At 52.7% G+C, this 22,322-nt stretch overlaps 9 protein-coding genes across 9 annotated transcripts; 7 read left to right on the forward strand and 2 right to left on the reverse strand.

Annotated features, from left to right (window-relative positions):
• Nucleotides 1-340: 340 nt before the first annotated feature.
• On the reverse strand, nt 341-1,458 carry J4E87_009009 (uncharacterized protein; the record flags this gene model as incomplete). The annotated part of the gene is made up of 2 exons (XM_049380590.1): nt 341-783; nt 834-1,458. The coding sequence occupies 2 exons, from the start codon at nt 1,456-1,458 to the stop codon at nt 341-343; spliced, it is 1,068 nt and encodes a 355-aa protein (XP_049229653.1).
• Nucleotides 1,459-1,723: 265 nt separating this feature from the next.
• J4E87_009010 (uncharacterized protein) lies at nt 1,724-3,963 on the forward strand (the record flags this gene model as incomplete). The annotated part of the gene is made up of 4 exons (XM_049380591.1): nt 1,724-2,052; nt 2,106-2,279; nt 2,328-3,735; nt 3,787-3,963. The coding sequence occupies 4 exons, from the start codon at nt 1,724-1,726 to the stop codon at nt 3,961-3,963; spliced, it is 2,088 nt and encodes a 695-aa protein (XP_049229654.1).
• Nucleotides 3,964-4,753: 790 nt separating this feature from the next.
• Nucleotides 4,754-7,292, forward strand: J4E87_009011 (uncharacterized protein; the record flags this gene model as incomplete). Its single annotated transcript, XM_049380592.1, has 3 exons — nt 4,754-4,853; nt 5,289-5,409; nt 6,077-7,292. The coding sequence occupies 3 exons, from the start codon at nt 4,754-4,756 to the stop codon at nt 7,290-7,292; spliced, it is 1,437 nt and encodes a 478-aa protein (XP_049229655.1).
• A 58-nt stretch (nt 7,293-7,350) lies between these two features.
• J4E87_009012 (uncharacterized protein) lies at nt 7,351-8,073 on the forward strand (the record flags this gene model as incomplete). Its single annotated transcript, XM_049380593.1, has 2 exons — nt 7,351-7,565; nt 7,626-8,073. The coding sequence occupies 2 exons, from the start codon at nt 7,351-7,353 to the stop codon at nt 8,071-8,073; spliced, it is 663 nt and encodes a 220-aa protein (XP_049229656.1).
• Nucleotides 8,074-8,693: 620 nt separating this feature from the next.
• Nucleotides 8,694-9,409, forward strand: CRP63 (60S ribosomal protein L32; the record flags this gene model as incomplete). The annotated part of the gene is made up of 6 exons (XM_049380594.1): nt 8,694-8,733; nt 8,792-8,833; nt 8,886-8,968; nt 9,074-9,146; nt 9,200-9,248; nt 9,301-9,409. 6 exons carry the CDS (start codon nt 8,694-8,696, stop codon nt 9,407-9,409), a joined length of 396 nt encoding a protein of 131 aa, XP_049229657.1.
• Nucleotides 9,410-11,797: 2,388 nt separating this feature from the next.
• Nucleotides 11,798-12,700, forward strand: J4E87_009014 (uncharacterized protein; the record flags this gene model as incomplete). The annotated part of the gene is made up of 1 exon (XM_049380595.1): nt 11,798-12,700. The coding sequence occupies one exon, from the start codon at nt 11,798-11,800 to the stop codon at nt 12,698-12,700; it is 903 nt and encodes a 300-aa protein (XP_049229658.1).
• A 901-nt stretch (nt 12,701-13,601) lies between these two features.
• On the forward strand, nt 13,602-18,539 carry J4E87_009015 (uncharacterized protein; the record flags this gene model as incomplete). The annotated part of the gene is made up of 1 exon (XM_049380596.1): nt 13,602-18,539. One exon carries the CDS (start codon nt 13,602-13,604, stop codon nt 18,537-18,539), a length of 4,938 nt encoding a protein of 1,645 aa, XP_049229659.1.
• A 45-nt stretch (nt 18,540-18,584) lies between these two features.
• On the reverse strand, nt 18,585-19,612 carry J4E87_009016 (uncharacterized protein; the record flags this gene model as incomplete). The annotated part of the gene is made up of 2 exons (XM_049380597.1): nt 18,585-18,857; nt 18,911-19,612. The coding sequence occupies 2 exons, from the start codon at nt 19,610-19,612 to the stop codon at nt 18,585-18,587; spliced, it is 975 nt and encodes a 324-aa protein (XP_049229660.1).
• A 1,053-nt stretch (nt 19,613-20,665) lies between these two features.
• On the forward strand, nt 20,666-21,697 carry J4E87_009017 (uncharacterized protein; the record flags this gene model as incomplete). The annotated part of the gene is made up of 1 exon (XM_049380598.1): nt 20,666-21,697. The coding sequence occupies one exon, from the start codon at nt 20,666-20,668 to the stop codon at nt 21,695-21,697; it is 1,032 nt and encodes a 343-aa protein (XP_049229661.1).
• Between the last annotated feature and the right edge of the window lie 625 nt (nt 21,698-22,322).

The raw sequence follows: 22,322 nt of genomic DNA on the forward strand, positions 1-22,322 counted from the left end.
CGAGGTGGAGGTGGAAGTGCGCGGCGCGATCGGTACAGTTGAGGCGGGGACGGTGATGGGAGACGCGTTGTATGTCCGAGCACTTTTAGTGCAAGGTTGCGCGCACGTGCGTCTGACACTACGCCATCGACGTGTCGCCTTAACGCTCCGTCTCATCTGTGTGCACTTGTTGCCGCCCCTTTGTCAGTCAAATGTGAGATTCCCAGATGCATGTGCTTCACTTGGCAGGGAAACGCTCTCGGTACGGGCAACCATCTATTGCCTTGTCGGACGAGGTCGATTGATCTATTATATACAGTGCTCATAGGGAAAATGTCAGTCCACAATTATTAACAACCGTTCAGGCAGCAGCCTTGACCGGCTCGCCTTCTTTGATGTCCAGCTTCTCAACACCCTCAACGGGCTCTGTCCCCCCGTTGGATGCGGTTGTGGTATTCTCGGCTGCTGCAGGCACTGCAGCCTCGCCCGCAGTCTTCTCTGCCGTCGCACTTCCAAGACTAGGCTCGTCTCCTCCCCACAGGTAGATCTCGCTCTCTCCTATGATCTTGCCAGCCTTCTCCCATCGCTCTTTCCTCTGTTGTCTCCGCTCCGTGGAGATCTTCTCAAGCGCGGGCCAATAGACGGAATGGTCGTACTTGAAGTCGACTTCACCGCCAGAGACTTTCATGAGCTGTGATGTGGGCACGTGGTTGGGTAGGGGCTCGTTCGACTTGATCTTGGACTTGGTGACGGGGTCGATAAAGGGGTTGATGAGCTTGAGGAAGGCATTGACATACCATGGGACTATTCGTGATGTCAGTAGCGCATGCGTGGGGCATTGGAGTGGTCCTTACGGTGTGTGAGCAATGCCCTACCAAGTCGCTCGGGGTAGTGGTTCTGCAAGATGTCAAGGACCTGTTTGGCGATGCCCATGCTAGGGGTGCCACCAGCTCCCGTGTTCCTGAAGTCGATCAACAGTGCCAGGCTCTCCTGGCCAGGCGGGTGCAAGTCTATGGTGCGCTCCAGCATGTAGACCAAGTGCTCTACCCGCTTGGGTGTCTCCTTGGTGTTCTGGTTCTGCGGCAGCAGGTACAGACACGGCCTTCCCTCGTTGTCGAAACCGAGCAAAACCTGCTTGCCGGTTTCGTTCTCCTCTGAGATGTACTCGGCAGTGAAGCGGTCGGTGCCGTACTCACGACGCCATGCCAGCGTCGAGCGCAGGCGCTGTATCGCTTGGGGAAGGTTCCACTTGGTGGCACGCAGGTATCGGAGGAGGCATTCGCGAGTGAGCCACATGCGCTCATCGTCGCTGATTGGTGAGGTCTCGGCAGTCTTTGCAGAGGTGATGGGCAGTGTTTCCCATGTGCGGACATCGGCGAGAAGCTCGTCGTATTTGGTTTGCTGCTCGGCGGTCAAGGCAGGGGCAGCGGCGGGCTTGCAGCCGGGTGCAGGCTCCGCAAAGGGGCCAATTGCAGACATTATGTTCAGGGTGTAGTTGATCAGCCCAAGTTGATCTCGTCTACCGTTCTTGTTCAAGTATCTTGGGTGAAGTCCTTGTTGCCGTGTTGGCGTTGGTGTCAGCCTTGGGCAACTTTTTGGGAAGCATGGCGGTCCCTGCATGCACGCCGATCGCCCTAGGCCGCCTACATGCTAGCCCCACCGACACGCGCGACGCGTCTTCGGAGTTCCTACGCGCAAAGTGCTCTTCCGGCCATCACCCAGAATACTCGCAGTCACACACAACATGGACGACCTTACGACCGAACTCACCGAGCGCTTCGAGCGCTACTGCGACACCAAGGATGACCAATTCCCCGCCGATGTCCTCGCTGAACTGCAGTCCATGTCACGGCTGTATTCTATCTCGCCCGAGGAGCTGGATTTCAAATGGCAGGCCTACAACATGAAGATGGGCGGAGAAGAGAGCAAGATGGACGTGAAGACGGCACGAGACTTTAAAAAGACGATACAAGATGCATTGGAGCGCGAGAGCAGAGGGAAGGCCCAGCAGAGAAACGAATTCAAGCGGGGCCAGCCAACACCACGAGCAAAGGGTGGGGACATGTATGATATGTATGTTTAAACAGCGGAAAGACATCTAGGAAATTGTCATTGACTGGACCCAGACTAGAAGGACTCGTGCCAGGTACCCCACGTCAAAGCACAACGAACGGCGCCAATGGCAGTACAGTAAAGCGCAAAGCCAACTTCCAGACACCGGGAGGCAAGGCCACCAAGGCTCACGAGATGAGTTCGCCCGGAGGATTTATGACACCGAAGGCTGAAGCCCCAGGTGGTCCGTATGTATACTGGGTGCACACCGCAGACATGCTCTAACGCCCACTCAGTGTCTTTGACTTCGCTTCCCGTACGAACGCAAACGACATCACCGAACAATTCATGCAAAGCGAAATTGCCATCCCGGAGCCGCCGTCAGAAGAACCGAAAGAACCTCGCATTAAACTCAAGGCGAATACGGACATGTCCAAGTTCTCATACCGCACCATGGCCATGAAGCTCTCTGAAGCGTCTGAAGTCTTGGATGATAGGATTGACGAGTTCCGTGACCTACTCAGGGACACAACGGGTCTGGACGAAAGCGCCTTCGGCAACCCCAATTACCCGTCACCGAGCGAGATCATTGCAGTCGGAAGAATTGCAAGCGACACAAGCGAAGGCAAACTCAACACGGCATCACTTGTCCTTGAAGGCTCGCGAAGACATGGCTCAGGCCGACGTGTACCGCTGAACGTAGAAGGGCTATCGTCGTATGACTTCTTTCCCGGCCAGATTGTTGCTCTGCGTGGTACCAACGCTTCGGGTGACTCATTCGTAGTGTCGGAAGTCCTATCACTTCCACTGCTGAATCCACCTGCTACAAGACCCGAAGAATTGGATGCCATCAACGCGAGATATCTCGACACGCCCGATTCCGATCCCGAGAATGTCCGACCTCTCACCATCATGATTGCGTCCGGACCTTACACGACCGACCAGAATCTCGACTTTGCCCCATTACTCACCTTCCTTGACAATGCTGCTGAAGCATACGCGGACTCTATCATCCTAGTGGGCCCGTTCCTCGACGCAGAACATCCTCAAATTCGGTCAGGAGACTTTGATGCTCCGCCAAATGTAAGCCCAGATCAGGCTACCATGACTGATCTGTTCAGACACCACGTCTCGAGCGCCATCCAAAGCTTCAACAAACGCGTACCAACATGTAATGTTCTTCTGGTCCCCAGCTTACGAGATGCGCATCACCACCATGCTGCGTTTCCGCAGGATAAGTTCATCAAAAAAGAGCTTAGCCTGGGCGCTGCAGGAAAGATGGTTCAATGTGTGACCAACCCGATGACTGTCAGCATGAATGAAATGACAGTGGGCATGTCGTCAATCGATATCTTGGATATGCTACGTAGGGAAGAGCTGGCAGGCGGCAAGGCACGAAGTACGAATATCTATGAACGGTGCGCTCGAAACGTCCTTGAGCAGCGGAGTTTCTTGCCCATTTTCCCGCCAACTGGAAGAGAAAAGCAGCAATTCATGCCCGCGCCAGTTGAGGAGAAGGTCATGAAGAATGAGGCACGGAACAGTGAGCGGAAAGAGGGTGAAGAGCTGGAGGAGGATCAGTTACCCAGCCCATTTCTTCCGTTGGGCACCATGCTCGACACTAGCTATCTCAAATTGGGCGAAATGCTGAATGTACGGCCTGACATACTCATAACTCCCAGCGTGCTTCAAGGCACAGTCAAGGTATGCTAAGATGGCTCGCCCACTAGAGAACGATATACTAACCCTGACCAGGTCGTGGAGTCTGTACTGGTCGTCAACCCTGGCACTTTAGCCAAACGGCGCGCGGCAGGGACATATGCCCGCGTCATAATACAACCAGCTGTCGTCAGTGACGCAGAAAGGGAGAAAGGGGTTGCAGTCGCGCACAAGCTCTGGGAACGGACGCGTGTTGACATTGTGAAGATATAGGCGTTGGATGTTTGTCATAGGTATACCCTGGAATTGAGCATCAGAGATGTGTCTGGCGTTCCCCCGTGGCAATGGGCATGAAACCATTACTATCAGGTGCAGCTCAGCGTGTGGTGTTCGTGATGATCATGTAGGAGGCAGTCGCAAACACTGGCTGTATACTAGGAAATAATTAAAGAAGATATCAAGCTGGTGCGCTGCAGTCAGTCTACGTTAGTATGAAACTCAACAGGAACAAGTCCTAAGGCCATGTAGGCTTCTACTATAGAGTTGGGATGGCAGGTGCATAGTTACCGTTGAGAAGTGCATGTTTGCCCTAGGCAGACGGCGAACACATGATGCCGCGTCACTTTTGCGACGCGACTAGTAGGTCGACAAACCGATGTTGCTCCATGTCACTTCGTCGCGCCTCCTTTGCGCATGCACTCCTGAACTTGGTTGGACCCGCACCTTAACCAAAGGTCACCATAGATTTTCTGCATTGCACATTCACTGCGAGCATTTTGCCCGCGCCTGTATTAGGAAGGCACTAGCTACCCGCGCACGTCAGCAATATCTACCAGTGAGAGCAAGCGGACTGGTGATGGTCTTTTGCGACCTGCTCCGTCGGTTTCTTTGCTGTAGCAGCAAGCGCACAGGTATTAAGGAGACGCACGAGCTTCCTTGTCGACCAGAGCAAAGTTCGCCTGTCCCCAGCATCCCAAGTCACAGTCCTCAACACCACGCTGAATCGCCTCAACGTCCACGCGACTCCCTCGACGGTACCCAAGAAGACTACTCCGCATCCTCCATGCCGCCCAAGCGCAAAAACACAGACAACGCCGCCGCTATGGACCGTCCAGAAAAGAAGACCAAGGCTCCCAAGAAAGGAGCAAAGGCAGCCCCCGAAGGTAAGTCAACGGTTTCCTCCTTTCATTCATAATTATCCGTCATTGGTTTGGCGGCGATGCATGTCAAGCTTGCAAGATGCAAGGCTAGCTTGTCGCCGCGGCCTTAATTCCGGGGCTTGGGTGCACGAGCAAGGGTTGAGTCGACTCGGCGGGGTCGGCCCTACAATTGCTGCCTCGTCGGTGCGTCACAGCTCGCCCAAGTATCGCCAACTCTGTCTATTGTCCACCACGGTTCGGCGACCAAGACGCGCACCCAATCTGTTAATTCACTTTGCGCGATTCTTTGTCTCTCAACACTGCACTCATTCCCTATCACCAAATTCTGCGCACCGACTTGCGCCCGCCCTCCACCCCTCCACCCCGCCGCTTCCTCACATCGAGCTCGCAGTCAATAGCTGGAGTTCGATACAAGGCGCTAATACAGTATGCCTACAGTATACACTGCTCAGCAGAAAGCTGCAATCCAGCAGTTCATCAGCTTTACTCAACTTGACAAGTCCACCGCGGTCAGGACACTCAAAAGCCATGGCTGGGATGCACAGAACGCCGTGAACGCGTAAGTACAGCTTTTTCTTTATTGTTCATATATACAGTACATATTTGTTGCATGCTTGTTATATCTACGCACGAATCCCGTCATCCATTCCAATCGACGCAGCGACCGACCGACCAACCACCCGACTGGCACCCGAACACAAGACGGACATACTTGCGGATACATATCTGGGAAGGGGCAACACGATACTTCTGGGAGCTGTGATAGTATCATGTCACGGACAAGGAAGCACGAGGGATCAAGTCGCGCAAGAAGCTGCAAGTCATGGTGACAGATCGAGTTCAAAGCAGCTGCGGTCTGCGGGCACATGCAGCTGTGACTTCCAAGAACACAACGCCATTGTAAAGCTCCTGCTCCTGCAGTCCAAAATGGTCTTACTTCCTCGCCTCCGAAACGCTGGCACATTAGCACGCCTTCTCCTGCGGCATTTTCTCGCCCACAACAAAGCCCCCGACACGCCTCCCTCGGTGCAGTCGTCCAAACACACGCCATATCCACTCGCCAGGTCAGCTCAGTCGTGCGCTATCCCCACAGCCGTCATGTTCGGTTCCTCACAGGACAGGGCTAGGCAGCTAGCCGGGCGTAACAGACGAGAACGCATCAGTTCCATCAGCTCATGCTCTAGCTCTCGGTCTATGAGCCTTTCAAGTCGAACTTCTCATCTGAGGGACTTCCAACCCGCCCAAGTACACGCAGTCAGCACAATCAACACCGCCGACGACGAACGCCTCTCTTCTGGCAAGACCGCTGCTTCCTCCGATTCCACCAAGTCCAGTATCGAGACCTACACAGTTCAGGGAGCTTTCCGACCGCATGCCGTACCACACCTGGTTGAGGGTTTGGACTGTTTACAGACGGAGCAACATCGAGTCCAAGCGGAACACCTAAGCCGCGTGCTACATAGCAGTCTCAGTCTTACCAACTTTACCAACGCACCAGAAAGTCAGTTCGCGCTAGCCCGTCATATCCGATACGGCAGTCTGGGAACAGACTCGGTCATCATACAACATCCGCGCAGTATCACAACTCCCCTTCCAAGTACATGCTTGCCGGAAACTATACTCGAGGAGCTGCTGGCGCTCTTGCACACTACCACAGTGCCTTCACTTCGCACCTCCGTCTCTGATCATCACCTAGGTTCAGAGCCGACTGTGTCGTTGCGCGGTGGTTCTGGCAACTACATCGGCTCTGGGGGCTACGGCAACGACTACAGCGAGCATGACATCTCAGGAAGACGCAGTCCCCAAGCTTCAGACACCCCAGGACAAGCTGCGCTCTGGGCTCTCGGGAGCCATTACTTGAAATGTATGGCTCCCATGGACTATGCTTCCTATGTGGACTCCTGCAAACAAGAGACTCTTTGGTTCGAGTCCATCGGGATCACCCAAATATGGCCGACAATCGCACAGGCCATTGAGCATTTGCCCATAACCGTAGGCGTAAACTACAACACGTTTATCCAATCACTATCACTTGCGAATCGGAGTGTGTTCGCCAAGCTCTTCAGCCTCCTCCCGTTGATCAACCACAAAACGATCCCAGCTCCCGCTTTCGAAAAATGGAAGTTGGCGCGTCTGGCCTTCTTCCATGGTCTGGGACGTGATGGCAGGACCAAATTCTGCCGCATCATCATCGAAAGAATAAAATTGGTGGCAGGGGCTGATGAAGTGCCCGTGCTGAGCGATGCCACGTCGTCACCTATCGACACAGTGCATCTGTTCGTTACTGCGAAACTGTTTGTGCAGCTCAATCCTCCCATATCACTGAAGAATTATCAGTATCACGTGTACCTTTACGATATGCCTGGACTACAAGTAACTCATGACGAGCTTTTCGTTGCAACGGCCAACTGGCAACTCATCAAATACATTGACAAAGACTGACAAGTCACGCAGTTACTACAGCAGCAGCAACAGCGGCGGTTCCCAAGGCTCATCTGCGATGAAGACCAATCTCAACAAGCTGTTCGATCGGTACCAAGAGGCTGGTGCACCAGACAAAGACATCGTCGGAGTAGAAGGCACGATGCAGTATTTCGATCATACTGGCGTCAATGCCGAGGGCCTAGATGCGTTGGCGGCTCTTGAAATCGTCCAGGCCCCTACCATGGGCGAGATGAGCCGCGATGGCTTCGTCAAGGGTTGGTTGGAGCGCCAGTAAGTGCCACTATTTTTCAGGTTGTCTTCGAGGTCGTTTAGAACCTAATGCAAATGCAGCTGTGATACCATCGACAAGCAGAAGTCGTATCTCAGGATTCTCAAGAGCGAGCTCTCGGGCAACAAAGACGTCTTCACCCGGGTGTACAAGTACACATTCACCATCGCCAAGACTGCGGACCAGAGGGCTGTTCCACTCGAGATGGCCACCGTGTACTGGGAGTTGCTCTTCAGTTCGCCCTTGTCTGCTGTTCAGTGGTCAAGTCCCAACACTCCGTGGCTTACTTGGTGGACTGAGTTCCTCAATACGTCGTGGAAGAAGAGCGTCAACAAGGACATGTGGAACGAGACACTCAAGTTCGCGCAGCTCTCGCTGGAAGATGAGACCATGGGCTTCTGGAACGAGGAGTCTTCATGGCCGTCTGTCATTGACGACTTTGTCGAGTTCGTCAAGAAGGAGAAGCGGGGTGACACGGGAGAGCAGCCGATGGACGAAGACTACTATTGATCTGGGTCAAGACGGTCTATGAAACTAGCGGGGAGTTATGGTAGAGGACATGCTTTGCTGCTATAGCAGCTGCCGGCGTTTTGCTCATCAGAAGGCGGGTTTACTTGATGCATGTTACGAGATTCACGGGAGCATTCCATACCATGGCCAGATTTACAGCACTTTGAGCATCTTCTAGTAAATAGACTAGCTCAGCATGATACATCACCGTGCGCCATCTATTTTGTTTCGTTTGTGCTGGGTGATTACACACAGGAACAAGTGACCGTCGACAGCAACGCAGGGCAGGCGAAGAAACAAGATGCCGCTAAGTATAAGATGCGCGCAGGTCGTGCAGTCGAGTCCAAAGACATTTGCATTGCTGCCGCGGACACTGTACATAACCACTGTTCGTCGCGTCCGTTGTTGTTCGGCGAGGAAGGTTGGTGGTGGTCGCTGCGCTCTTGGTGTGGCTAGGGCCAGCGTAAGCGAGGTGCCACTAGCGTGTCCACTGAGCTGCGGCGCCTTCGCAAAATCCATCAACGCCAACTTTTGACGACACCACATCGACAACTAACCACACAGCAGTCAAAGTGCGTATACCGAGGCGGACTGCTGTTACTGTACTGACGATATCCCAGATGGTCGCCGCTAAGAAGCATGTCCCGATCGTCAAGAAGCGTACGCCGAATCTGCCTCCATGACCTCGAAAACTCGCGACTGACGTATCCGTTTACAGACCGCAAGCGCTTCAACCGCCACCAGTCGGACCGCTTTATGTGTAAGAGACACCGGAGCTGGAAGTGAAGGAATTGGCATCTGACACTGGACAGGCGTCGACCCCTCATGGCGCAAGCCTAAGGGTATCGACAACCGCGTCCGCAGGCGGTTCAAGGGCCAGGCTGCTATGCCCAAGGTACGGACTACCAACTACCCGGACGGAAGAAGAATCTTGTCACCGAGAGGACACTGAGCGGACACGGAATGCTTGATGGACCAGGGCTGACGGAACGCCTCACAGATCGGATACGGCTCCAACAGGAAGACCCGCCACATGATGCCCAGCGGCCACAAGGCTTTCGTCGTCAACAACGGTATGCTACCCATCGAGTTCGACACCACCCCAGGATCCCGCTAACGGATGCAGTCTCCGATGTTGACCTCCTCCTCATGCACAACCAGACCTTCGCCGCAGAGTACGTTCGCCAGCTTCCGTTCCACCATCCTACATACTAATGAATCCTTCAGGATCGCCCACGCTGTATCAGCACGAAAGCGCATCGAAATCATCGCCAGGGCGAAGCAGATCGGTGTCAAGGTTACCAACGGCAAGGCCCGCGTCAAGACCGAGTCGTAGATGCGTGCGGATTTTCACTTTGGGGCGGGGCATACAAGGCGTCTCTCTGATTAGTTACGATCTCAATGGGAAGGCTTTTCATCCTCTTCGGCTCACGGTACCCTTCGATACGGTATGGGGAGAGGCATGCACTTCAAAAAGCATTGCGACATGTTACTGCGGAATGACCAAAGATATCAAGGGACAGGAGCAGTAGGAATGCAATGAAAAAACGAGCCAAATCAGGATCTCCTCGATGACGTATGATGTGATGCTTTTTGATCTTAGACTAACTGCAGAGCCGCTTTGATTTCGCAACCCAAACTGCCGGCCGCGCAGAACAAACGTATGTGTTGCGGTATCGTCCGTAGAGTGCCTTGGATGCTGCATGTACTCTGCGCCAAGCATCGAATGCGCATCAATCAGGCTGATCTTCTTCACATGCCACAGATCAGGTCATGGCTATCGAGATCACGACTAAAGCTTGCGGTAAAATATGCCGCGCCGCTTGTTGCTCAGTCTTGCGAGCTGTACTTCTTTCAGCTAATGGTACTGCATCCATGGTGTTGAGTGGGTTGCAATATTCAGCTAGACTTTTATCGCAGAAGCCTTTTACCGGCGACCAGTATACCTTGACGTCGACTTCGCATTCATGTCATCGACAAGCAACATCGAACCTGCATGCTAGCACTATGCAGATGCCTCTTGGATGAAATACTACCGGTTATTTTGGTCAATTGCTTGAGCTGCCTAAGCATCAACATCGCTGACGGGCACGTTTCCGCATGCGCACACCAACTCAGCGCGTCGCCTGCTCGGAAGATACGCAGCCGCAAGCCATGTCCACTCCTCAACCTACTCACCGCCATCAGATTGATGAGTGAACTCGACGCACATTGATAAGGAGTCTGATAGTAAAGCCGTATGACCAGCCGTACGAGTCACAAAGGGGCAGCGCAAGAGCCATGGTTGCTTCTTGGCGCCGTCGCACGTACGCTGGGTGCAGCCGCGTAGAAGCAAGTGAGGCGCCGCGTGGGCTCAAAGGAAGGCCGGTATTTGTCGCGTGGCAGAGGGCGTCGTAGGCAGGGTTTTGGCTGTCTATTTGCTTGTCTGGCATGGGTGTGGAGATGGAATGTTTCACGAAGTTGGAGAATCGGAGCGAATGTTGCAAGTACGGGGAAGGCGATCTGAGGAAGGTTGAATTGCGCAGGCTGGCGCTTACTCTGCTTTGACGCACGCATCAGATTGTCGAAACATGCAAGCTGCTTAGAAGAGAGCTCTTTGTTGCTTCAGGCGACCCGGGGCTCCGAGTCCGTTGTTTTGTCATGGTTCCTGGTGCTGGTGCTGGTTCCATCGACGGCGGACATGTTGAGCGCCTCGCTACCGGCTACGCTTACGGAACTTCCGCGCACGATCTAGCAACGCCTGTCGGTCCACTCAGTCCCTTTCGCATCCGCACACCTCAACCCAGCATCACACCGCTCTGAAGCTGCCCTCAGTCTGTGCCTGCCCTTGCAATTTCACCCTCCCAGGCGACTGCTGGACAATCGACCTGGCTGCGTCGCGTTATCTGGCATTATCTGTCCACGAGTGGCTGGCACCCCAGGTGATTGGCCCAGGGCGGCACTCTATCAACGCATGTGGGCTGCTGCGAGGGAGGCACGAATGCGGAGCCTGGCATGCCACCACGACAATCAGCGGATCCGTGGGCGCGCGACAGGAAAGAACCGGGAACGTGTACCGCTGAGAAGAGCTGATTGAGGCAGTGTGTCATGACGAATTTCTGATGAGGCCCGTTTTACTGAGGGTCCGATACGCTCGGGGGCGGCGTGCGAGGACTCGGTGCTCACGTTGGCATTGGCCTTAGATGTCTGACTATTGCTCCCCGGTACATGGTCCACACTTGTACCCACGGTAGGTCGAAGCGCATCCCAATTTCCTTCCGTCAGCCTGGGAAAGATTTTCAGACCCAGCACTAAATTAGCTCCCGTCTTTTAAATATTTCGACACCCCAGCGTCTTTGTTTCGAGATTCCTCCTTTCACGCGCACTCAGTGAACCACGCTCGTCGAAGGCTTGCCTCGCTCCTCATAGCGACACAGTCGTGCACCTGCACGCAGTGACCGGCGGTCTTCGGCTAGTCACTTTCACAACACACTCCTGAAGTACCGGATTTCCATACCTCGTCTACCAACTCGCCTCTGTTCAAGCGGAACCTCGCAGCATCCAACCTTGCCACTGACGATCACGACCACGTGCTTTACCCGACGGCAGACTCTGCTTCAAGAACTTTCCGGAGTACTTGCCACCCCCGGAATCTCAGACCCACCACCACTGCCGACTGTCCCCGGAGGACATCACCGACAGTGACCAGAGGAGTTTTATCAAACGTTATTCGAAAACCATCGACATGGCGCCCAACCTCTTCATAGCCACTCAAAAGGCCTTTGCGCCCCACAAGTGGTTCAAGTCGAACAAGGCAGAGCAGTCATCCAAGGTCGTTGAAGAGTGGACCAGCCCAGTACCCGGCCAGTACGAGAGTATCCCCGGACGAGGCTGGTTTCTGATCGCAACTCTCAAGGACGATTCCAAGCCAGAAGGCCACCCCAGTTCATACATCAAGTCATCAACTGGCAGAGTGTACGTTCCCCTGGACCGTCCTGTTCCCCTGAAATACTCCCATGCCATTGGTCGTTATTTCCTAGAGCCCGAGTTCAACAAGCGCAAGAAGACTGTCATGATCAAGAACGACAAAGGCAAAGAAGTACAAGCCGGCTTCTTCCGGGTCGACGACGTGGCTTGGGTCAAGTGCTGGGACGAACACGACACCTTCATTCCTGGGAACGCAAATGGCGCCGCGGGCTATCAACGTTGGGTCTTCGATCAGCAAACACAGCAGTTCCGTCACATGATCAAGCGCGACGATCCCAACTATGTTCGGTCCCGAAAGAACTCTCCCGCTCGCGATGCCGACAACCGCAGCCAAGAGTCAGTAAGCACTGAGTATCGCACTAGCCGTCCTGGTAGCACCAAGAACGGCTTCAGCGTTGCTAGCACAAGGGCCAACAGCTTCCGCTACCAGCCTCCGACTCCTACATCAAACCCGACTAGCCAACGCCCTTCAAGACAGAGCAGCCCCAAGCGCAGCGACAGCATACCTCTTGAAGAAGCCAAGATCGCCCTCAGACGTTTGGCTAGGGAACACGAGGAAGCCGCAGCTGCGTTAGCTCGATCTCGCATGAAGCGCACCGACTCCAAAGGTCGCGTGGAGCAGATTGAGCGCGGCCGTGTTTCCGAACGGGTCGGTAACTAAAAGTGTTTTACATTGGGCGTTCGGCACAGCAAAATGATGGCGCCCGGCTATCCTGCGACATGGAGCTTGGCATTTAACACGTGGTGGTACCGACTTCACGGTGCTACGACTCCCCTTTACAATCTTGTAATCTTTCTAGAGTCATGATTTCCTTTTCACGGCCTAAGGTTCAACGTGTTTAGTTCATTAGCGATCATCGGTCCTTGTACGGCTGAAGGCCGGGTGGAGTTCAGTTTAGGTTTCGTTTTAGACTTTTGGCGCTTCACTTCTTCTTCTTCTGTACGGCGCATTACTACAAGGGCATCATGCACGGTATACCCAGATATGGTTTAAGCCCTTCGCGGCTCTGTTGTCAAGCTTCATAGACATTGTTTTGTAGGTACAACGTGGCGAATGTATCATCTCCTCATGCGTTCGCAATGCTGTTTGCGCCTTTCATCCACGTCATTAGACATTCGCAGCTGTTGTATACCCCTTGTTAGCTGTTGGTTCCTACGTGTAGAACAGTATCATAATCTTTGCGCGTGCTGTGTGCTGAGCGCATTCACCTTCGCCTCTTTCTTTAGTATACCAGCATTAAATCTAGCTATTCTGTCACGGCGACGACACTTCAATACTGCGAGTCGCTTCACGCATACCGCGCAACTTCACGCAGAATTATTTCCTTGAAGCAACTGTCACGTCTCCAGCTCTTTTCCTTTACATAAAGTACCCTGTTTCCGCAATTTGTCCTTGTACCCTTCTATTGTCACGACATCGATTTTGGTCTCTTGACAACTACCATATCAGCATTCCCGCATATCATCATCTGCTAAATCCAGGCCCTTCCGCAACGAAGCAAGCCTCCTACATTTCTCTGAGAATCAAGATACGACTACTGCTGGAAGTCTTCTGTACGAAGATGCCGCGATCATCGAGAACAGCAGGTGCGGACCATCATCGCCGACTCCGTTACACGCCTGGCGATAATGATCGCGAAAATCATGTCGCTATAGGCCACCAAGCGCACTCTACTGTTCATCCACATATTGTCGAAACAGAAATTCGACACCTAAGCCACGATCTTGCCCTCGCTTTTTCCCAGATAGAGGTGCTCGAAGGAGAGCTCGGCTTGGCTGATCAAGAGATCAGGTTGTTGAGAGAGGAGAATGCCATGTTGCGAGAGAATAACGCAACGCTGAAGGACTGCTTGGACGGCCGAGACGATGCCGAGCGCGAGGTGATAACGGAAATGGGGCTCCGTCTTGAACATCTACATGAGGAGTTACAGGGCCTGGATGCCATTCTGCAAGCAGTCATGGATGCTGTGGGCGTGACGGACGACAACGAATCGTCTGGGATCTACTTCGAGGGGGACTGGGAAGACATGGCGAGTTTGTGGCGGGAAGGTCACAATGAAGGGATTGCAAACCATGCAAGGAGCGATCGGGCACCTGTTGGTCAGCATCGAGCTGAGATCAGACTTCCGCACGAGTCGATGACTGAGACGAACGCTTCTGGTTCGTCACGCCACTTCGAGCGCAGCAATGCGCCCAGCCCGGAAGGAAGACGTTCACAGCAAACTTGTCCAGATACGTTGCGACAGATCGAAACGGAAATGGCTATCCTCCGACTCCAGGATCGTATGGAAAGAACCGAGACTGGGATGAGAGCCTTGACAAGCCGATGCGATGCGCAAGATCAATGGCATGATCTACTCGTTGAGATGTTGCATGAACAAGAGATCATCTTGGCGGATATACTAAGTACTATCTATGAGGCGCAAGAGGAGTATTACGACGATTATGACGACGACGACGATGACGACGACGACGACGAGCCATACTGTACGTGCGGTGAGCGTGGAGATGATCTTGATGGTGAAGATATGAGTGCAACATTAAGAGGTGGAATGGGTGGGAGAGACGAAGACGAAGAGTTCGTGTATGATTATGGTGGGTACACAAATTGGGATCAAATGGACGCTTCGTCGCAACAGGAGGGTATGGATGGAAGCCAGAGTAGTGGTCGCGATAAAGAGATCATCCGGGAATTACGACAGCAGGTTGAGCTCTTGAAAGAGCAGGTGCGTGCGCTCATGGAGACGGCGCACCGGGACAGTGTTTCTCGATCGAGAGACCGCCAAGAGGAGAAAGAGGATGAACCAAGTATGCGTGGTGGAAGTGGAGAAGAGGAGGTTCATCAGGATGGCAGTCGCAATCATGCTGATACCAGCAGCTTCCCTACTCTCACCCGAGCCTCACCACACTTGCTCTGTCAGCGAGCCGCAACTCGGGTCGGCGATTCCACCATCCACTATATCCTCGTATACCTACCTCCAGGTTTCGTCATTCACGGAACCAACAAGCCCGAGCTTGTCTTCCACAGCGCCGCGACAATCTACTATTTCCCAACAGGAGAAACAGAAGACTTCGTAAAACGAGAAGCCTGGAGGCAAAAGGCTTGTGGAAGTGGGCACTGGCAAGAAGTCGCGATCCACAAAATACAGTCAAAGCAGGTGTTCAAGAGCGCGATCGCAAGCTGGTGGGAGACCATGGGACTAAGCTGGAATGTCCTGACGGGTGGGGACTGGAACTTTGACGGTGATGAAGGTGATATGTATATGGTCAACGACAATAACCTCTTTCTCACGAATCGCACAAGAGAAGTAGCCGGCGCGCAAATCCGGGGCGGAAGTGGTTACGAGACGGACCCATCATTCCAGAACGAGAGTGCAGCGAACGATTCTAGCAGTGTGTTTGAGCAGCTAATGCAAGAGGCCGCGGCATTATGTGTGGGCCCTCCAATCTCTCAACGTGGAGATTTTTGGATGACTCTGGCCAATGTACTACAAACACGCAACTGCTTTCTCGAACGGGAACTCGAGAACTTCAAGGAGCTAAATCACAGTCTCATACAGGATCTACATTGGCAGATGGATGTACAAGTGGAGATGGAAGAGCGGGTTGAGGCCGCACTGGTAGAAAAGAACGCGATCGCTGAAGACCTGGAGGTTCTCAAGGCCCGCTTGATGCATTTAATCGAGAGTGATACATCTCGTACGGTACGCGCGGATGATAAGGAAGACGGAGTCTTGATTGACGAAATTCCTGTGGAATCGCCAGGCCTGGGAACGATGCGAGGCGGTAACGAAGATCCATCATCACCGGTGACATCTACGAAGAACACGACTCTACCAGCATTCCCCTCCGATCCTTCCCCTGCGTGTGCCACTATCAAAGCGAAGTCTTTCGACTTCCATCCAAAGGAATCCATCATCAACTTTGCTGGTGCCTCTCCGCACCTATACCAGTTTCCACACAGGTCGACACTGCCTGAAATCTGTCGCATCCTTGAAATTGATGACGGAGAAGAATCGCTCACCAACGACCCATACATCGCGCGCGTCTTGGAGATCATGAAGATCCGCGAAGAGATGGGTATAGAGTTGCCCGAGAACGTCAGCGATGAGCGTATCACAATTAGCATATGCGATGTTCCGAGTGACTGTCACTTGGATCGCGAAACAAAGATAGCTGCATGGAAGGTGAATGAGGAGGATGTGGACGTTCTCGGGAAGCTACTAACGAAGCTTGACATCGATCTAAAAACATCCAAGTCGTCTACCAATACCTCGGTCAGAACCGCGTCGAGCGAAGAAGAGCAAGACTACTACGAAGATATTGGTGATTTGATCAACTCGCTCAACGACGCAGTCAAAGACGACTTTGAGACCAGCTCACCGAAGTTCTGTACGTGTCAGATACATCCTGTAAATGACAGTGAGAGCTTCTCTGAGACGAAAGAGGTAAAGCAACACTGTTTGTTATCCGTTCGCGGCGGTGGTAGTGATTCTGAGTACTGGAACCATGATGCACATGGCAACCGAGAGTTCCCGCTACAAAATCCCAAGTTGCCTGCTGCACCAGGTGTCCCACCTATCACTCCGAAATCCTATGGTACGCTGGCACCAAATACTCCTAGCTTAAGTTCAAACGAGGCGATCATTACGGTAAAAAGTCCTTTGAGCATAAGACTAGGCCGCCTTATGTTCCCTGCCAAGTTCTTTCAACGGCACGAGGATAGCATCAGCCTCTTTGACTGGCAACGTACTAAGCGAATGAATCCTCAGTTCAGAGACAAGCGCTCCAGAAGTTACAAGTATACAAGAGGTGCTCAATGCGAAGTCTGGGCTATGCAGCTGGACGAACATCGAGAGCACTGCGACTATTGTCAAGCAATGTTCATTGAGGAAGACTACGCTAGAAGCAATGCTACATCTAAGTACCAAGACGACGCTTCAAAGCCGCCAATATTAGCTAGGAGATCTTCGGAGAACACCATCTGGCCTGGGATCTGCAATGAAACAACCCTCCGCACTGGTGACCACCCAGACTCCGGCTTGAGGGGCGGTGCCGGTCATGAAAGAGATCTGGAGCATGAAGGTGAGGAAAACGAAGACTGGCAATCCGAGTGGGAAGATCTAGCTGGCCAAACTCAATCCTCGGGTTATCAGCCTCGCACGTTCCGTAACTCCAGCACGCTTTCCACAAAGACAACGACTTCACCTCCTTCGCCCGTTGACCGGAACTTCCGGAAAGATTGCTGGCCTCAGTCATGGGATGTTTGTACCGCCGAAGAGTTCCTAAGGACGGAACATAGGAAGGTAGATCGCCGCGAAGTTCGTGCAGGTGAGTTCTCTAAACCACCATACAATACCCGGCGTAAGAGCCCTGACAGCCTGACGCCATCAAAGACCAGTAATCCCTTCCTACTGGAAATGCGAAGGTCGAGACATGACCCCATCCTTGAGAGGCCACTTACGAACTGCGACTCCCTGTCAATTAAAGATAGCGACAGTGTTTTAGAACTCAAGGCTGAAGCTTGGCTGGACAACCCTAGGCCAGCACCCGCAATCCCCTTCCAGCGCAGTTCCGCAGCGCTGCGGGACGACACCGTAGACTCACATCATGCTGATTCTATTGGTACAGGCGCATCTACATCTGGACCGCAGACCAATTCGGTATCTAAAGAGCTGTCATTCAGAAGTGATCGCCATGAGTTCTTCCCAGCCGGCGAATATCACACCATATCAGAGAATGCATCCAGTATGACGACGCGAACAAGGCGCAGAGACGTGCCTTTGCCTGAAGTCTTGAGTGATGAAGCCTATGAGGAACACGTCAGGTCAGGACCTGTGGAGACGCCCAACCACCGGGTAGCGAGACCAAAACTGGGTGAGAGGCTGTGCAAGAAGTGTGCAGAACTCCTGAATTTGCTCGCTGAGTATATTGCGAAGTGGAGTCAGCGACTAGCGGCCAGGACATCGCAGACACGAACATACGCACCCAAAGGTTCTTGCAGAAAGACTTCAGTTCCGAGCCTGAAGCCCAAAACGAAGTTAAAGAAGAGTACTTCCAAACTAGCCTTCCGAACGCCAGCAGCGCCAGCGCCGTCGAGAACGGGCTGGGAAGCCTGGTACATGAACCGCCGGCTTCCTTACCTACCATCCGACAAATCACTTCCGGCCACACCTCGCGCATCGATGTCAACTCTGACTAGGACCTCTGAATCCAAAGGGAAGTTTCCTGCAACGCCTCGGGCTTCTTTCTCACGCATCGACTGCGCGCGCATCATTGCCCAGGCACAGGATAGTGCACATGCAAACTTTGTGAGCCAAGGAGCGGACCAATGGCATGTGCCAACCGTTGCTGGGCCATCAGATCTGGTAAAGGAAGCGCTCATGTGGTTGGATTATGAAGATAAGTCGGGGAAGATAGGTAAGACAGTTTTCGATGGAAACATGGCAGACGAAACTGAGTACGATTATTCCCGTAACGCCAAGCTGGCAGTAGTGTAGAGGTGGAAAGTTCGATTGAATGGTAGTCTTTGCTAGTCTACAGACTCACAGCTCTCTGTCCCGAATAGTTCTATACTTTTGATACTTCATATTTGCCTCGTGCTCTCTGGTCATATTCTGCATGAAGGTCTGGACAAACTCCGTTTTGACCGCCCATGAGGCTGTTATGCGCAAGAACTGTATGAAGAAGACCGTCCAGACTAGCTGGATACCTTCGATGAAGATTATCTGCTTGTAGGCTGGAGCCAGTATGAAGGCTGCAAGGCGAACAAGCGGAGTGACGGAGAAAAATGTGCCCAGGAAGTTGAAGATAAGGTGCTAGTCGGCACGTTAGTGAGATGCCATGCCGAAAAATGAAGACAAGAACTTACTTCGCCCAAGCCCTTGAAGATCAACATTGGTGACTTCATCTTGAGAAGCTGCCGAAGCATATGCTCCACTGTGAATATAAACAGCATGCCGACTGTCATATCGAGCACCCATTTGACGAAAGTATTGCGCCAGTTCAACGACGCTCGATGCACTCTGCCCTGTGCGATCCATTTCTTCACTACCTCTTCCTCTCTATCTTCGCTCTCTTCGACTTGCTCCTTCTGCTGCGCTGGGGCGTCTCGATATCTCGGTCGAGCAGGCAAGATCCTTTCAAGGCCAATGAGCCACCAATACTGTAGTATAGCGAGCGCTAGTGAAATGATCACTTCTCTTGGCAGCCTTCGCCGATAGAAAGATTCCGGTAGCTCATTACCTGCAGTCCCGTTAATGCCATTGGTCCCATTGAGTCCAGTTCTAGTTTCGTTGCCATGCTGGAGGGCAAAGGAGAACGAGGCACCGTCGGAGGTGTTGACCGTGGGTTTGGCATCGATTGCTAATTGGCCACTCTGGTCTGTTAAACCAGGAATGGTAGCATTGGACAATGTCCCATTGGTGAGAAGGTTGAGAAGTGTCTTGAATGTTTCATCCTGCGTTACTTCGGCGAATATGTTTTCTTCGGCATAATGGCTGTAGAGCAGCGAGACGGTGCAGATGGCGGTTGCCTGGAGAACGGCATTGCGCATCACTGGCGAGAAGAGCATGATTGAAATTCTCAGTGGAGGTATGCGATGGATGACGGAAGGAATATATGAGATGGAGGCAATCTTAAGGCGGGTTGTCATATGAATACTGCGCCGCGTTAGGCAGCCACTCGTGTCTGCCTTGCAGTGCTATCACATTGGACGCCTGATACGCGACGCGGTCCGAATATGATGCAACGGCATCTGTTATCCGCATCATCCGCCATCTTTATGTCGTTGTCGAGAAGGCGATGCAAGGACATCCACCTATCGCATCGCATCAGTCGATGATGCTACCGGGTCTCGGAACGTTTCAGACACTATACTCTTTTCGGAACGCGCTGATCTCGGCACGTGCCAGGGGTCCTTTCCGACACCCGGTGTTGCTTCAGAACGACGTCGAAAAGCCAGCGTGGAAGTGAGCAATCACTTCCGTCTTCCGCATTTTACCGTGGAGCCTCGTCTAGTAGGAAGACGGGGAGCTGCGAATACTATGGCGTACATGCACTCTAGCGTCAGAGGCAGCTCGGCTGAACATGTCGCCTAGCGAGAGCAATCTACAATCTGTACTCAACATTTAGGTAAAGGGAGATATTTTGCTTCAAAATATTGCGGTCAAGGTATCAAAAGGCGCGCGTTAAGAGTTACAAGATGGGCGTGATCTTTCGACGCACAGCGTACAACCAACCCGACATGAGAGCATATAACCGGGGAAGCACGCTGGTAAAACCGTGGAATATCTGCGGATGGATGATGCGGTGGTCAAGTCAAGAGATGCCTAGTAGAAAGGAGAATGAAAGCTTGTACCAGAGTCGACCAGATAGCCAGTTTCTCCTGCACGCATGTGCTTAGATCGATTCCTTCGCGGCTTTTCACTACTGTACGGTCCGGCAACTTCGCTGACCTTCGATCAGTGAGTTCTTAGCCTGCACTTATGACCTTGAAGTCATAAAAGTCTCCATTATTCCCCTCCTCATTATCATTAACGCACGCGAAAAAATCCAACTCAACCTACACGCAACATTCAGTATGATTCGCTTATTTCTTTACGCAGCCACCCCACCCGGGATCAGGATGAGTTGGTTACGGCACGCAAGCCTCGCACTCTTTCCAGAAGAATTCCGTGCCGATCTCGATGAACTACACCGATACTTTCCTAGCCTGGCTATCGTGGTACCAGGAGTATTGTCCCAGGTATCGGCAAAAAACGTCGGCTGGTTCTTCGCGACACTAGAGAGGACTGCCATCATTCTGACGGCTTTCCTAACACAGCATCCGACTCCGGAGCAGATCCAGCGTTACTGCAAAGACTTGGAGAACTACTTGGAAATGGAATGTCGTGATTGTCCCGCACTCCGCGAGTTGGATCTTAGAGAACTCGCCACGTTCTGCGAAGCAAAGCTCGAAGGTCGACGCCTTTCCGGCCCTCGAGCTTTCAGGGAAGTATCTAGCTTGCGTCCACTGAATAATCGAGAAGCCTTTTGGATTGTTTCAGCTTTCCTTGAGCCCGTGACAGTACAAGTGTTAAGTGCTATGAGCCAAGCGCACATACCTACGTGCCGCTCGAACATGAGCTTCCGCGAGTTTGTCGAAGCAAGTCGGGGTTACAAGGATGGGATGTTGCACAGCACCATAGAACTTCCCTTCACATACCTAGGAGATTCTGACGATGATGTCAATTCGGACATGGATGACGATCTTCAACCGACTGGCGAGCGTATTCTGATCGAGGATTTCTGCAAACCAGTGCAGAGCGTTCCTGAGGGTGTCGCATGCGCCGTATGTATGGTCGATGTCCACGAAGACAACAAGAACGAAGAACGACCAGTGATTACGAAGTGTGCTCACTACTTCCATCAAGTCTGTCTAGACAGCTGGGTCAATGAGTCAGCTATGAACGGTGCGAACGCATGCCCGCAATGCCGTGCAGAGATGTGTCAAGCTCGCGCACGTGAGCCGGTTTCACGGCTCGAGAATGAGGGGCAGGAGGCCGAGAATGACGACTTAATCGACTCTATGCAAGAGGAGGCATTGGACGCCGAGTGTGAAATCAATCGCGAAAGCGGGTTGTTTTCGCGTCTGCGCAACCGGTTCCGCCGAAACTGAGGAAGATTGTCATCTATAAGGGCAAGCACGTCTACAATAATGGCTCAACAATATCTGGTCAATTACTGCCCAGGCTCTCGGCCTCTCAATAGCGCTGTATCATGCAGATGGGGTGACGGAGTGAACCTTGGAATGCAATGGCCTCGGTAGCAGACCTTAGAACGTGGCAGTAGAACTAAAATAGAAACGCTAGATGTGATAACATAATATCAATCGTCTCGGAAGATGGTCTGTTCGATAGTGTAATGGGTTTCTTACGCGTGTTTGACTGTTGGAAAATATACAGACGAGTGATCGCGCTCGCATAGAAGGACGAGGATGGCTGGCTCGTGATGTGGATGTAACAGCCGTGTCGCGCCCTTCATGGAAAGCATGCGCGGAGGTTATTGACTTTCGAAATGCAGGAATAATAGTCAGGGCGTTTAATTGCTGGGAGGCATCAACAACGATGATGATGACCTCAGGTACCGAGCTGCTCGAACACTCGGCGCCACTAGCCTCTTCGGGTCTAGTACCCCACCATCGTGCCGGCAATTTTGAACTGCTCGAACTTCTGGCGCACCGCGCGACACTCACTCATTCTCCAACCCCTCCAAATCAGACGCAGGATATCCATTTCTTTGCG

This window comes from Alternaria ethzedia (genome assembly GCF_023757985.1).
Source record: "Alternaria ethzedia strain BMP 0044 chromosome Unknown scaffold_31, whole genome shotgun sequence".
Classification (NCBI taxonomy): domain Eukaryota; kingdom Fungi; phylum Ascomycota; class Dothideomycetes; order Pleosporales; family Pleosporaceae; genus Alternaria; species Alternaria ethzedia.